This window comes from Crinia signifera, chromosome 8 (genome assembly GCF_055691185.1).
Source record: "Crinia signifera chromosome 8, ASM5569118v1, whole genome shotgun sequence".
Classification (NCBI taxonomy): domain Eukaryota; kingdom Metazoa; phylum Chordata; class Amphibia; order Anura; family Myobatrachidae; genus Crinia; species Crinia signifera.
In genome coordinates, this window is record NC_139224.1 from 15,145,507 (window position 1) to 15,159,809 (window position 14,303).

General features: G+C 52.8%; 1 protein-coding gene across 1 annotated transcript in view; it reads right to left on the minus strand.

Moving 5' to 3' along the window:
* Positions 1-4: 4 nt before the first annotated feature.
* CACNA2D2 (calcium voltage-gated channel auxiliary subunit alpha2delta 2) overlaps positions 5-14,303 on the minus strand; it is a gene marked incomplete at its 3' end in the record, with an annotated part of 191,874 nt that continues 177,575 nt past the window's right edge. The window contains exons 29-35 of the mRNA XM_083158159.1: positions 13,177-13,275; positions 9,944-10,038; positions 8,976-9,026; positions 8,630-8,701; positions 814-966; positions 144-196; positions 5-26 (exon numbers count right to left, since the gene is read on the minus strand). Of these exons, the coding sequence (XP_083014285.1) occupies positions 5-26; positions 144-196; positions 814-966; positions 8,630-8,701; positions 8,976-9,026; positions 9,944-10,038; positions 13,177-13,275 (545 nt within the window). The remainder of the gene's footprint in view (positions 27-143; positions 197-813; positions 967-8,629; positions 8,702-8,975; positions 9,027-9,943; positions 10,039-13,176; positions 13,276-14,303) is intronic.

Consider the following 14,303-nt stretch of genomic DNA (forward strand, 5'->3'; position numbering starts at 1 on the left):
TGAGGAGGAGCTGCTGCACCAGGGACCTGTAGGGATTGCACATTATAAGCACATAGTAGGGATTATCAGAGGCGCATATAACGTGGTGATGGCTGCGGAGAAACTGATAGTGGAAGCACCGCGCAGCGAGTTCCTGGACTTACCAGGCGGCCGCGGAGGATAACCAGGCCAGGTTCAGGATATCAGCAATGGTCGGCTGTGGGAGAAGAGGGACAGGTTATAGGTTACATAGACCCCACGCTAGACCACCGACCCCACACATCTAATGGGTTTCTCCCATCACCTGTCATGGCTGGACAGTCAGCGACTAACCGACTACCCAGAATTACAGGTGTCTGCTGGGGGCGCTTGGGATCGTTTGGTCTACAGCAAGTTGGTTGACAGTCATTAGGTCGACACCGTTAGGTCGACATGGGGAAAGGTCGACAGTCAAAAGGTTTTTTCACAGTTTTTTTACCCAAATGTCGACACAGTTTCCAGTGCACCACTTTGCTCGCCATGCTTCGGGCACACTATTTTATTCTCCCACCACACCCTAGTGGATGGTAGGGCATGAAATACCGCCTGCCGGCACATGTCAGCTCCAAAAACAGTGAAAACCCCCATGTCAACCTTTTGACTGTCGACCTAGAAACTGTCAACCTAATGCTTGTGTCAACCTATCCACTTTGACCTATGTCGACCTAACGGTGTCGACCTAATGATTGTCGGTCAACTTGCTGTAGACCAAATGACCGTATCCCTGCTGGGGGGTGGGGGTCTTGTACACAGGAGATGACAGAAATGGGGAGATCTACAATGGCCCTCACTCACCACAAAGATCCCCCGAGGGGCTGCGCCTTTGTTGCTCTCCGTCTTGGGGGCGCACAGAGACTGATAATCGTAGGACTCCTTCCGCATGAAGAAAGAACTGTTATATAACGCGCCCATGAGATTGGGATCCACCTCGCTGAAGAACTTCCCCACCTAATGGGAAGTAATCACATGACATGTATAATAACGAGGTGCCACGTATGCAATGGGCACACTCTCAGCCACCCATGGCACCAAAGGCAGAGATGTGATACCCGCGTTCTCAGGTTCCCTATGCCCCGTGTAACGCTAGTCTGCAGCACGTCTGCGGTACGTGATTGGGAATTCATGAGGCAATTACAGGCATAAATGCTCCGTAAAAGGGCAATTACCCTCAATTTAAATAATACATGTTTATGTATGTGACAACAGCAATGTGGGGACGTGATTATCGGCGCGGTGGGCGGATTGCTCCTCATAAAGATCTACATGTGTTATACGCTGCAAAAGGCAATTCACCAACACAGGGCCTTATTCTAGTTCACTCTTTCTGACAAAATCCTTCTTAGATGGACAAAACCATGTGCACTGCAGGTGGGGCAGATGTAACAGGTGCAGGGAGAATTCGATTTGGGTGAGTCATTTTGTTTCTGTGCAGGGTAAATACTGGCTGCTCTATTTTTACACTGCAATATAGATCTCACTTTGAAGTAAAACCCCACCCAAATCTCATTCTCTCTGCACAAGTTACATCTGCCCCACCTGCAGTGCACATGAGTTTGTCCATCTAATAGTGTGTACACACGGTTCGATATGGCTTCCGATGTTGACGATATCGTCAACATCGGAAGCCATATCGCATACATATCGCATACTGATTGTATGCATTGTAAGGGCTTCCTAGCCCGATGCGCGCTCCCGTTTAAGGAGAGATCGGAGGGGAGATAGAGTGGGCAGCACACTCTATCTAGCACAAATCACAAGCATTTCTTCAGCGGTAGACGTCAGGGGCCCCAGGGATAACATTGGGTCTAGGAGTGACGTCACGACCAATCCAGCACCAGAAAGGTTAAACTTCTGGGCTGCTCAGAGACAGCCCCTGGGCTCTCACCTCCTATACCCCGCCTCCCAGGCTAGTCAGTTTTTATCGTGCTGGCAGGAGCCAACACGCATTAGAAAGGTGCTGCTTTAATAGCAGCATAAAACTTCTTTTAATTTTTTTTTTAATTCTGATTTTTACACTGACCGGAGTCAGTGACAGAGCAGCAGCGCCGGGGGTCTGTTAGACCCCTGCACTGCGCTCCATCACCCGGGACCCGGCAGCCCAACACCACCCACGTGGTTTCCACAAGCGGAGGTGTTCGGCTGGCTCTAGAGCACTGGAGAGCACAGCCGCAACGGGGACCGGGACGACAGCGGTGAGCCGCTTACAGGTAACGCGCTCCCCGCTGGGAGCGCGCGCGCGCATGTTTAATGGCGGCTGAGCAGCCCGGCGAAGGGGGATCGCCGGGCTGCACTAGCAAGCGGCAGAACCGCCGCCTTTTGAAAAGTGTTGAGCGCTCTGTCCCGCTGGACCACCAGGGAGATGTTGAGTGTGGGCAGTGGCGTCGGTACGCGGGGCCGCCCGGCAAGCGCCGGATCCCCGCCATTTTACCGGCGCCACATGAGTCATATATTCCCAGTGGCCATTTGCTAGCAGGGGGAGGGAGCCTCTCCTCACACAGCCCCTCCCCCGGAGACAGGAGCTAGGATGTACCCACGGGGTTTCCAGCCCTGATCTCTTCCTGCCTGCCTGCTGCACGTGTTGGAAGGACACAGAGAGCTTTCTGCCAGTCTGGAGTTCCATCTCTTCACGGCCGGGCCATCTGGGCAAATCCCCCCTGTACCTCTCCTTCAAGGATACCAGGTTACAGTAATTTATGCTCCTGCCGGCCTTAGTGCTTTGCGGAGCTCAGTGCCAGGTTTTTTATTTTGCATTGTATGCCCTGTCTGTGTGCTGTGTCTCATATTGTCTTAACACTATCACTGCCTGTCAGAAAGTATATTGTGTTAATTGTTACAGTCAGCTGCCTCTTGTACAATGTCAGAGGAAAGCGGTGACGACACATGGGCCCCTATATTGGTGTCCTGCACGCGTTGCAGAGCGGGCGTACCCCAGCTTGTAGAGGGGTTATGCCTACAATGTATAAAAACACATGCGCAGCCCCCTGTGGCAGCTCCCTCAGGGGAACCTGCTTGGGCCCAGCTTACCCAGGTCATGTCACAGTTAATAGACAGGCTCTCTGCTGCACCATCCCTGCAGCCGGGACCGTCCGTGTCTCGGCCATGTGCCCCCCCCGAGGAGCCGGCATGGGCGCGTGCTTTGGCAGACTCAGTTCAGGGCATCCGTGCCTCTTTAAAGGGTAAATCCCGTAAGCCCCGGGGTGGGGAGATTCCTTCTACCCTCACCCGTCAGGATACGGATGTAGATACTGATGAGGAGGAGGATCAGCTGGTTGACGACACAGTCGACGCAGATGCTGACGACACCTCCAGCGACATAACAGCAAAAGTCGATGTAGAAGCCCTGGTAATTGCGGTTAGAGACGTGTTACATTTACAGGAGGTCTCTGAACCAGTACAGTCTGTGGGCCCATCTTTTAAGCGTCACAAGCAGACGCGGACAGTGTTCCCTAACTCTGCAGAGCTAGAGGATGTCCTTGGGGAGGCCTGGGTGTTACCAAATAGGAAGTTTCCGCTCCCTAAGCGGTTTAATTCCCTGTACCCGCTCCCTCCAGAGGATAGAGTTCGCTGGGAGACTCCTCCCAAGGTGGATGCACATATCGCTAAGATTGTGCGTTCCAGTACTTTACCCATTCCAACCGCCTCTCTTAAAGATGCCGCTGACAGAAAGTTAGAGAACTTTCTTAAGCTGATTTTTACAACAACTGGGGCGGTTGCACGACCTACCCTGGCATCTGCCTGGGTAGCAAAGGCCATGGTCAAATGGATTTCTCTCCTCACTAATATTATTACTGAGGGAGATAGTGTAGATGACATGTTTCCTATTCTTGACATCATGCATCAAGCTGCACTATATTTGGGAGAGGCTGCATTAGATGCAGCCACTCTTACTTCAAGGGCATCTGCCTCGGCAGTGGCGGCTCGACGATCCCTGTGGCTTCGCTCTTGGAAAGCGGATACTGAGTCCAAACAAACTCTAGAGGCATTACCCTTTGCGGGTTCTCTATTATTTGGATCAGAGCTGGACAAAATCGTGGCCACGGTGGCTGCCTCAAAGGCGGCTTTCCTGCCATCCACTCATGCTCCACGTCCTCGACCGGCGTTCCAGTCCTTTCGTTTCCAGGGCAGGGGTAGGGGACAGTCGTTCACAAAGACTCAGGCCCAACCCGCAAAGCCCTCTAGGGCCAGAGGAAAACGTCCCTGGCCCACTAGACGTGCTGAACATAAACCCGAGGTTAAGCCCTCGGCATGATGGGCCGGCGCTCCACCTGGGGGATCCCAGGGTGGGGGGTCGCCTGCTTCGGTTTTCGCACATGTGGCTGGAGTCCACGACAGACGCTTGGGTTCGAGACTTAGTCTTCAAAGGCTATTCTATAACCTTTCGCCGTCGACCACCGAGCTCGTTCTTTTCAACAAGTTCTCCCAAGGACTTGGAAAAGCGCGTAGCCCTGGAACAGGCCATACAAAAACTACTTTCAGCAGGTGTCATTGCCCCCGTTCCAGTGTCGCAACAAGGCACAGGTTTCTACGCCAGTCTTTTCTTGGTACGGAAGCCCAATGGGACCTTCCGTCCCATTTTAAATCTAAAAAGATTAAACAAATTCCTTCGGGTCCCGAAGTTCAAAATGGAGACCTTGCGGTCCATTGTGCTGGCGTTGCAACCAGGGGACTACATGGCATCCCTCGACATACAAGATGCGTATCTACATGTACCCATCAAACAAGAACACTGGCGGTTCCTCAGGTTTGCGCTGCAAGACCGTCACTTTCAATTTCAGGCACTACCTTTCGGCCTGGCCACAGCTCCCCGCGTGTTTACGAAGGTCATGGCAGTGATGTGCAGTGCTCTTCGCCACCAGGGGGTTCGGATTCTCCCATACCTGGACGATCTGTTGATCCTGGCTCAGTCACCCCAGGTTCTCCAGGCACACTTGACCAAGGTCGTGGCGGTCCTGGAACGCCATGGCTGGATAATCAATTGGCCAAAGTCATCCATAGTCCCTACTCAATCTATGATTCACCTAGGGGCCCTGTTGGACACAGTAAATCAGCGGATTTACTTGCCGGAGATACGCCGCAAGGCCCTGCAGTCCAGAGTTCAACATCTTCTCTCGCTCAGGTGTGTCTCAATACATGCCTGCATGAGGGTGCTGGGCTCCATGGTCTCGACTTTCGACATGGCGGAGTACGCTCAGTTCCACTCTCGCCCCTTACAACGGGAAATTCTAAGGAAATGGTCGGGGTCATACTCCAACATACGGTCACACCTGATTGTCTTATCACCGGCAGCTCGGAGTTCCCTGTCATGGTGGCTTCTAGATCAGAACCTCATGGAAGGGAGGCCTTTTTGGATCCAAAAATGGACTCTCCTCACCACGGATGCCAGTCTTCGTGGTTGGGGAGCAGTCACATGTCAGAAATCCTTTCAGGGGCTTTGGACTCCACAGGAATCCTTGCTATCCATCAACACTCTCGAACTAAGAGCTGTCTTACTGGCTCTCCGCCAGGCAGAGCCTTGGCTTCAAGGTCACCCGGTGCAGGTACAGTCGGACAATGCGACGACGGTGGCTTATATCAACCACCAGGGTGGCACTCGGAGTCGAGCAGCTATGGCGGAGGCCTCTTGTATCTTCCAGTGGGCGGAGAACAAGATCCCGGCATTATCGGCAATCTTCATCCCGGGACTCCTCAATTGGGAGGCGGACTTCTTGAGTCGGCAGACTCTGGATGCCGGCGAATGGACCCTACATCCGAAAGCATTTCAGATGTTGGTAGACCGGTGGGGCAGACCGGAGGTGGATCTGATGGCATCTCGCCACAATCACCAGGTCACCCTGTACGGTTCCAGGTCTCGAGATCCGAACGCTTGCATGGTAGACGCTCTGTCAGCCCAGTGGCCGTTCGCTCTCATGTATGCCTTTCCCCCATTTTCACTCCTTCTCCGAGTTCTTCGCAAATTGAAGGCAGAAGGGGGCACGATGATCTTGGTGGCCCCTCATTGGCCTCGGAGGATCTGGTTCTCAGATCTGCAGGCCCTGTCAGTGGCCCCTCCAATCCGGCTACCTCTGTGGCCAGATCTGCTCTCGCAAGGGCCGTGCCTCCATCCCGATCTGCAGCGGTTGTCTTTAACGGGGTGGCTGTTGAGACCGCCTTGTTAAAAGCTAAAGGCTTTAATTCACGGGTGATTTCGACTATGCTCAGAGCTCGTAGGCCTTCTTCGGCCGGTGCTTATCATCGCATCTGGCGAGCTTACTTCGCCTGGTGTAGCTCACGCAAGTTTAACCCAAAAACCTATCGGTTGTCTCGAATTCTGTCCTTTCTACAAAAGGGTTTAGAGGCCGGCCTTAGACTGTCATCACTAAAGGTACAGGTGTCGGCCTTGTCTATTCTATTTCGAAGGAGGCTGGCGTTGTTGCAGGACATCCGCACTTTCTTGCAGGGGGTTTTGCGAATCCAACCTCCGTTTGTCCCACCGGTTGCTCCATGGGATCTTTCTCTGGTTCTTAAGGCTCTACAGGGTCCCCCTTTTGAACCATTGCGATCAGTGGATCTATCTTGGCTTACATGGAAAACTGTTTTTCTGCTGGCCATTGCTTCGGCCAGGAGGGTTTCAGATTTATCGGCTCTGTCCTGTCAGTCTCCTCTTCTGGTTTTCCACCCTGACAGGGCGGTCCTTCGAACAGTCCCTTCACACCTTCCCAAGGTGGTGTCCAAATTTCACGTTAATCAGGAGATAGTGGTCCCAGCCTTTCGGGGGCCGGAGGCTTCTCCTGAACAGCGATTCCTAGATGTAGTGCGAGCGTTACGTATCTATGTGCGTCGTACTAAAGCACTTAGGAAATCTAACTCTCTCTTTGTCCTCTATGGATTTCAGAAAAGAGGTTGGCCTGCTACGAAGCAGACCATTGCCCGGTGGCTAAGGTCTGTCATCAAACAAGCTTACTTGGGTGCCGCCCTTCCGGTTCCAACGGGCGTCCGGGCTCATTCCACGAGATCTGTGGGTGCGTCTTGGGCTGTTAGGGGTGGTGCGACAGCAGAGCAACTTTGCAAGGCGGCGACCTGGTCGTCTCCTCATACTTTCTTACGCTTCTATGCGTTTGATACGTTTACCTCACAAGACTCGGCATTCGGCCGGAGTGTATTGGCTGCGGCCCAGGCGCGCCCCCACCCATAGGTGGCTGCTTTAGGACATCCCAATGTTATCCCTGGGGCCCCTGACGTCTACCGCTGAAGAAAATGATATTTATGTCTTACCTGTTAAATATCTTTCTTCGAGGACGTCAGGGGCCACAGGGATCCCTCCCTGGCGCGCCTACTTCATGATTAACATTAAGAGTTACTCCGTTGAGTCAACTTAGTTAAAATTTCCTCTGTTGAGGGTGTTTACACATGTTACAGTTATGGTTTCTCTATTGAGCAACCACACATACACATATATTTGTTGAGTGTGTTTCTGTATGGGTTTCTCTTCCTTCTATCTTGTCTCCTGCCTGGCTTGGGAAAAAAACTGACTAGCCTGGGAGGCGGGGTATAGGAGGTGAGAGCCCAGGGGCTGTCTCTGAGCAGCCCAGAAGTTTAACCTTTCTGGTGCTGGATTGGTCGTGACGTCACTCCTAGACCCAATGTTATCCCTGTGGCCCCTGACGTCCTCGAAGAAAGATATTTAACAGGTAAGACATAAATATCATTATCGCATGCATCGTATGTGCCTTGCGATATGCTTAAGATGCGATGTGCTATACGATTTCCAGGGCCCTGTCAGTCATCCTGTTGTTAAGTCAAAATCACTTAGTCAAAATCTTAAGCAAATCTTAAGGCACATAGGAAATCCTATAGTAAATCAAATAGGAAATCGCATAGCAAATTGTATGGTAAAAAGTCAAAATCTTAAGCATATCTTAAGGCATATCTTAAGGAGTAGAGAAAAAAAGGGAAAAGTAAAAATCGGACAAAACATCGAATCGTACATCGGATCGCACAGAACCTCGAACCGTGTGTACACACTCTAAGAAGTATTTTGTCAGAAAGAGTGAACTAGAATAAGGCCCAGAGTGAGGACATGACATGTGTTATATTACGTGTACCAGGCAATAATGTGGCCGGCGTCACACACATGACACGTTATATTAAGTGTACCAGGTGATAAGGTGGGTGGTGTCACACACATGACACGTGTGATATAACGTGTACCTGGCAATAAGGTGGCCAGCGTCACACACATGACACGTGTGATATAACATGTACCAGGCGATAAGGTGACCGGCGTCACACGCATGACACGTGTGATATAACATGTACCAGGCGATAAGGTGGCCGGTGTCACACACATGACACGTGTGATATAACGTGTACCAGGCGATAAGGTGGCCGGTGTCACACACATGACACGTGTTATATTACGTGTACCAGGCAATAATGTGGCCGGTGTCACACACATGACACGTGTTATATTACGTGTACCAGGCGATAATGTGGCCGGTGCCACACACATGACACGTGTGATATAACATGTACCAGGCAATGAGGTACCAGCCCCCCTGTACTGACTATAAGGAGCTGCTGCTGATCCCATGTTGCCCATCAGCAGACACACAGACCCGGACATTCCGGTTACCTGGTTCCAGTGATCTTGCTGGTTGGACATGACAAGGAATCCGCCATCATCAATGAGCACACACAGTAAGTCCTGGAGAGAACAGAGACACGTGCACAGTTACACCAACATGGCCACGCTGCACGTGCCTGGGGGAAAGTGGCCGGGCCCTGCGCGTGCCTGGGGGAAGGGGGCCGGGCCCTGCGCGTGCCTGGGGGAAGGGGGCCGGGCCCTGCTCGCGCCTGGGGGGAGGTGGCCGGGCCCTGCGCGTGCCTGGGGGGAGGTTAGGAGATGTAAGTATACAGTAAGTATGATGGGATCAGCTTATGTACACATAGAATAAAGAATATATGTATGGACGACTCACCTCGTTGTTTATATCACAGTCCATCTCGCAGCTGGCGGAGGGATTACACTGCTGGGGGGAGAGAGGACACTACATGTAATACATCTCCTGAGGGACAAGACTCACACTGAGCCCAGACCTACAGTGGGAACATATAAGTGTATCCACCCCAGAGGCATTGCCGACATATGACCACCCCAGAGGCAATGCCAACATATGACCACCCCAGAGGCATTGCCGACATATGACCACCCCAGAGGCAATGCCAACATATGACCACCCCAGGAGCAATGCCGACATATGACCACCCCAGAAGCAATGCCAACATATGACCACCCAAGAGGCAATGCCGACATATGACCACCCCAGAGGCAATGCTGACATATGACCACCCCAGAGGCATTGCCGACATATGACCACCACAGAGACAATGCCGACATATGACCACCCAAGAGGCAATGCCGACATATGACCACCCCAGAGGCAATGCCGACATATGACTACCCCAGAGGCAATGTCGACATATGACCACCCCAGGAGCAATGCCGACATATGCCCAACCTAGGAGCAATGCCGACATATGACCACCCCAGAAGCAATGCCAACATATGACCACCCCAGAGGCAATGCCAACATATGACCACCCCAGAGACAATGCCAACATATGACACCTCAGGAACAATGCCGACATATGACCACCCCAGAGACAATACCGACATATGACCACCCCAGAGACAATGCCAACATATGACCACCCAAGAGGCAATGCTGACATATGACACCTCAGGAACATTGCCGACATATGACAACTCAGGAACAATGCCGACATATGACACCTCAGGAACAATGCCGACATATGACACCTCAGGAACAATGCCGAAATAAGAATGCAGTACAATAAATATATAAAGATTCATCAGGTCAGACAATGTTGGTGTCATTCTGTGAAGGGAATTCTGTGTCCTGAGGAATGAGAACATGGAGCTGACCTTCCGTGGCCCTTGTGGGTTCAACTCCGACTGGTTACTGGCAAGAACTTTGAATTTTTCCACCCAGGCCTCAAGGTCCAACTTCACCCCAACCACTAAAGGAGGAAGACAAAGGAGAAGTGTGAGCTGAGGCGCGAGAGATGAGAGATGTGAGGTGAGAGATGTGAGGTGAGGAGTGAGAGATGTGAGGTGAGGAGAGAGATGTGAGGTATGTGAGGTGAGGGGTGAGAGATGTGATGTGAGGTGAGAGATGAGAGGTGAGGGGTGATAGATGTGATGTGAGGAGTGAGAGATGTGAGGTGAGGTGAGATATGTGAGGTGAGAGATGAGAGGTGAGAGATGTGATGTGAGGAGTGAGAGATGTGAGGTGAGGTGAGATATGTGAGGTGAGAGATGAGAGGTGAGGGGTGAGAGATGTGATGTGAGGTGAGGGGTGAGAGATGAGATGTGAGGTGAGGGGTGAGAGATGAGATGTGAGGGGTGAGAGATGTGATGTGAGGTGAGGGGTGAGAGATGAGATGTGAGGTGAGGGGTGAGAGATGAGATGTGAGGGGTGAGAGATGTGATGTGAGGGGTGAGAGATGAGGTGAGATGTAATGTGAGAGAGATGAGATGTGAGGGGTGAGAGATGTGAGGTGAGACGTGAAGTGAGGGTGAGATATGTGAGGTGAGGGGTATGAGGTAAGGGGTGAGAGATGTGAGGTGAGGGGTGAGAGATGAGATGTGAGAGATGTGAGGTGAGGGGTGAGAGATGTGAGGGGTGAGAGATGTGAGGGGTGAGAGATGTGAGGTGAGGGGAGAGAGATGTGAGGTGAGGGGAGAGAGATGAGATGTGAGAGATGTGAGGTGAGGGGTGAGAGATGTGAGGTGAGGGGAGAGAGATGTGAGGTGAGGGGAGAGAGATAGGAGGTGAGGGGAGAGAGATAGGAGGTGAGGGGAGAGAGATGTGAGGTGAGGGGAGAGAGATGTGAGGTGAGGGGTGAGAGATAGGAGGTGAGGGGTGAGAGATGTGAGGTGAGGAGTGAGAGATAGGAGGTGAGGGGAGAGAGATGTGAGGTGAGGGGTGAGAGATGTGAGGTGAGGGGTGAGAGATAGGAGGTGAGGGGAGAGAGATGTGAGGTGAGGGGTGAGCGATGTGAGGTGAGGGGTGAGAGATAGGAGGTGAGGGGAGAGAGATGTGAGGTGAGGGGTGAGCGATGTGAGGTGAGGGGTGAGAGATAGGAGGTGAGGGGAGAGAGATGTGAGGTGAGGGGTGAGCGATGTGAGGAGTGAGAGATAGGTGGTGAGGGGTGAGGAGTGAGAGATGTGAGGTGAGGAGTGAGAGATGTGAGGTGAGGGGTGAGAGATGTGAGGTGAGGGGTGAGAGATGTGAGGGGTGAGAGATGTGAGAAGTGAGAGATGTGAGAAGTGAGAGATAGGAGGTGAGGGGTGAGAGATGTGAGGGGTGAGAGATGTGAGGGGTGAGAGATGTGAGGGGTGAGAGATGTGAGGGGTGAGAGATGTGAGGGGTGAGAGATGTGAGGTGAGGAGTGAGATGAGGAGTGAGAGATAGGAGGTGAGGGGTGAGAGATGTGTGGTGAGGGGTGAGAGATGTGAGGAGAGGAGTGAGAGATAGGAGGTGAGGGGTGAGAGATGTGAGGTGAGGAGTGAGAGATAGGAGGTGAGGGGTGAGAGATGTGAGGTGAGGGGTTAGAGATGTGAGGTGAGGAGTGAGAGATAGGAGGTGAGGGGTGAGAGATGTGAGGTGTGAAAGATGTGAGGTGAGGAGTGAGAGATAGGAGGTGAGGGGTAAGAGATGTGGGGTGATGAGTGTAGTGTGAGGGCTGAGAGTAGTAGTGTGAGAGGTGTGGGGCGAGGGATGTAGTGTGAGGGGTGAGAGGTGTGGGGAGAGAGATTTAGGCAGATATTCAATGCTGTGGGAGAGTGGTGTAGCCACGGGTCTCGCTGTTTTGGGGAATTCTCACTGTCCGGTGACGGTGGGGATTTCCCCAGAACATTGAATAGAGCAAGCGGCCAGCGCGGGGGTTAAACAGTGAAGATCGCTGGTTTCTGCAATCCTCGCTGTTCAACCCCCTCGCTAGCCGCATTGAATACCTGCTTTAGTGTGAGGGGTGAGGAGTAGTGTGAGGAGGTGAGGAGTAGTGTTAGAGGTGTAGGGAGAGGGATGTAGTGTGAGGGGTGAGAGGAGTAGTGTGAGGGGTGAGAGGTGTGGGGCAAGGGATGTAGTATGAGGGCTGAGAGGAGTAGTGTGAGGGGTGATAGGTGTAGGGCCAGGGATGTAGTGTGGGGTGAGAGGAGTAGTGTGAGGGGTGAGATGTGTGGGGCAAGGGATGTAGTATGAGGGCTGAGAGGAGTAGTGTGAGGGTTAGAGGTGTGGGGCGAGGGATGTAGCGTGAGGGGTCACATCTCTCACCCCTCACCTCAAATCTCTCACCCATCACCTCAAATCTCTCACCCCACAACTCGCACCCCTCGCATCATATCTCTCACCCTCACATCTCTCACCCGTCACCCCTCAACTCTCACCTCACATCTCTCACCCCTCACCTCACATCTCTCACCCCTCATCCCACAACTCTCACCTCACATCTCTCACCCCTCACATCTCTCACCCCTCACCTCACATCTCTCACCTGTCACCTCACATCTCTCACCTGTCACCTCACATCTCTCACCCCTCATCCCACAACTTTCACCTCACATCTCTCACTCCTCCCCCTCACCTCACATCTCTCACCCCTCCCCCTCACCTCACATCTCTCACCCCTCACATCTCTCACCCCTCATCCCACAACTTTCACCTCACATCTCTCACCCCTCCCCCTCACCTCACATCTCTCACCCCTCCCCCTCACCTCACATCTCTCACCCCTCACATCTCTCACCCCTCATCCCACAACTCTCACATCTCTCACCTCACATCTCTCACCCCTCACCTCACATCTCTCACCTGTCACCTCACATCTCTACCCCACAGCCTGTAACATGTCAGGAAATGACTGGTTGGTACTTTATCTCTCTCCACTATATCTGTGGCTTAGTAAATAGACCCACTATATTCCTGAGGCCAAATTTCAGGTAACATTAATGTAAATTTACTGACATACAATGTAGTGATGGCCCAGAATCCAGCATTTGTTGCCTTGCTTATGTTACAGAAACACCCCATCCACCATACTAACCCTGCCCCCATACTAACCCCACCCACATACTAACCCCACCCCAGGAGTCACCTGCAGGTTTAAGTCTTCTGCCGTCGATTTCCAGGTCCACCGCCGTGCTGACCAGAATCCCCACCGTGTTGTTCTCCACATCCGACTGAAGATACCCGGCTGAGGGATAAGACGGGGAGTTATTATTGGGGGTGGGGATACTAGGGGAACGGTTCCATAATATAATAGAATGATTAGCTCTAGTAATGGTCATGTCAGGGCAGCTCAGCCCTCACTCACCCATCATCCAGTCTTCCTCTCACTCACTCAGTGTTCCCCTCACTCATCCATCACCCAGTGTTCCCCTCACTCACCCATCACTCAGTGTTCCCCCCACCCATCACCCAGTGTTCCCCTCACTCATCCATCACCCAGTGTTCCCCTCACTCACCCAACACCCACTGTTCCCTTCACACAGCCATCACCCAGTGTTCCCCTCACTCACCCATCGCCCAGTGTTCCCCCCACCCATCACCCAGTGTTCCCCTCACTCATCCATCACCCAGTGTTCCAATCACTCACCCATCACTCAGTGTTCCCCCCACCCATCACCCAGTGTTCCCCTCACTCACCCAACACCCACTGTTCCCTTCACACAGCCATTACCCAGTGTTCCCCTCACCCATCCATCAACCAGTGTTCCCCTCACTCACCCATCGCCCAGTGTTCCCCCTCACCCACCCATCGCCCAGTGTTCCCCCTCACCCACCCATCGCCCAGTGTTCCCCCTCACCCACCCATCACCCAGTGTTCCCCTCACTCACCCATCACCCAGTGTTCCCCCCACCCATCACCCAGTGTTCCCCTCACTCACCCAACACCCACTGTTCCCTTCACACAGCCATTACCCAGTGTTCCCCTCACCCATCCATCAACCAGTGTTCCCCTCACTCACCCATCATCCAGTGTTCCCCTCACCCACCCATCACCCAGTGTTCCCCTCACTCACCCATCGCCCAGTGTTCCCCCCACCCATCGCCCAGTGTTCCCCTCACTCATCCATCACCCAGTGTTCCCCTCACTCACCCATCACTCAGTGTTCCCCCCACCCATCACCCAGTGTTCCCCTCACTCACCCAACACCCACTGTTCCCTTCACACAGCCATCACCCAGTGTTCCCCTCACTCACCCATCGCCCAGTGTTCCC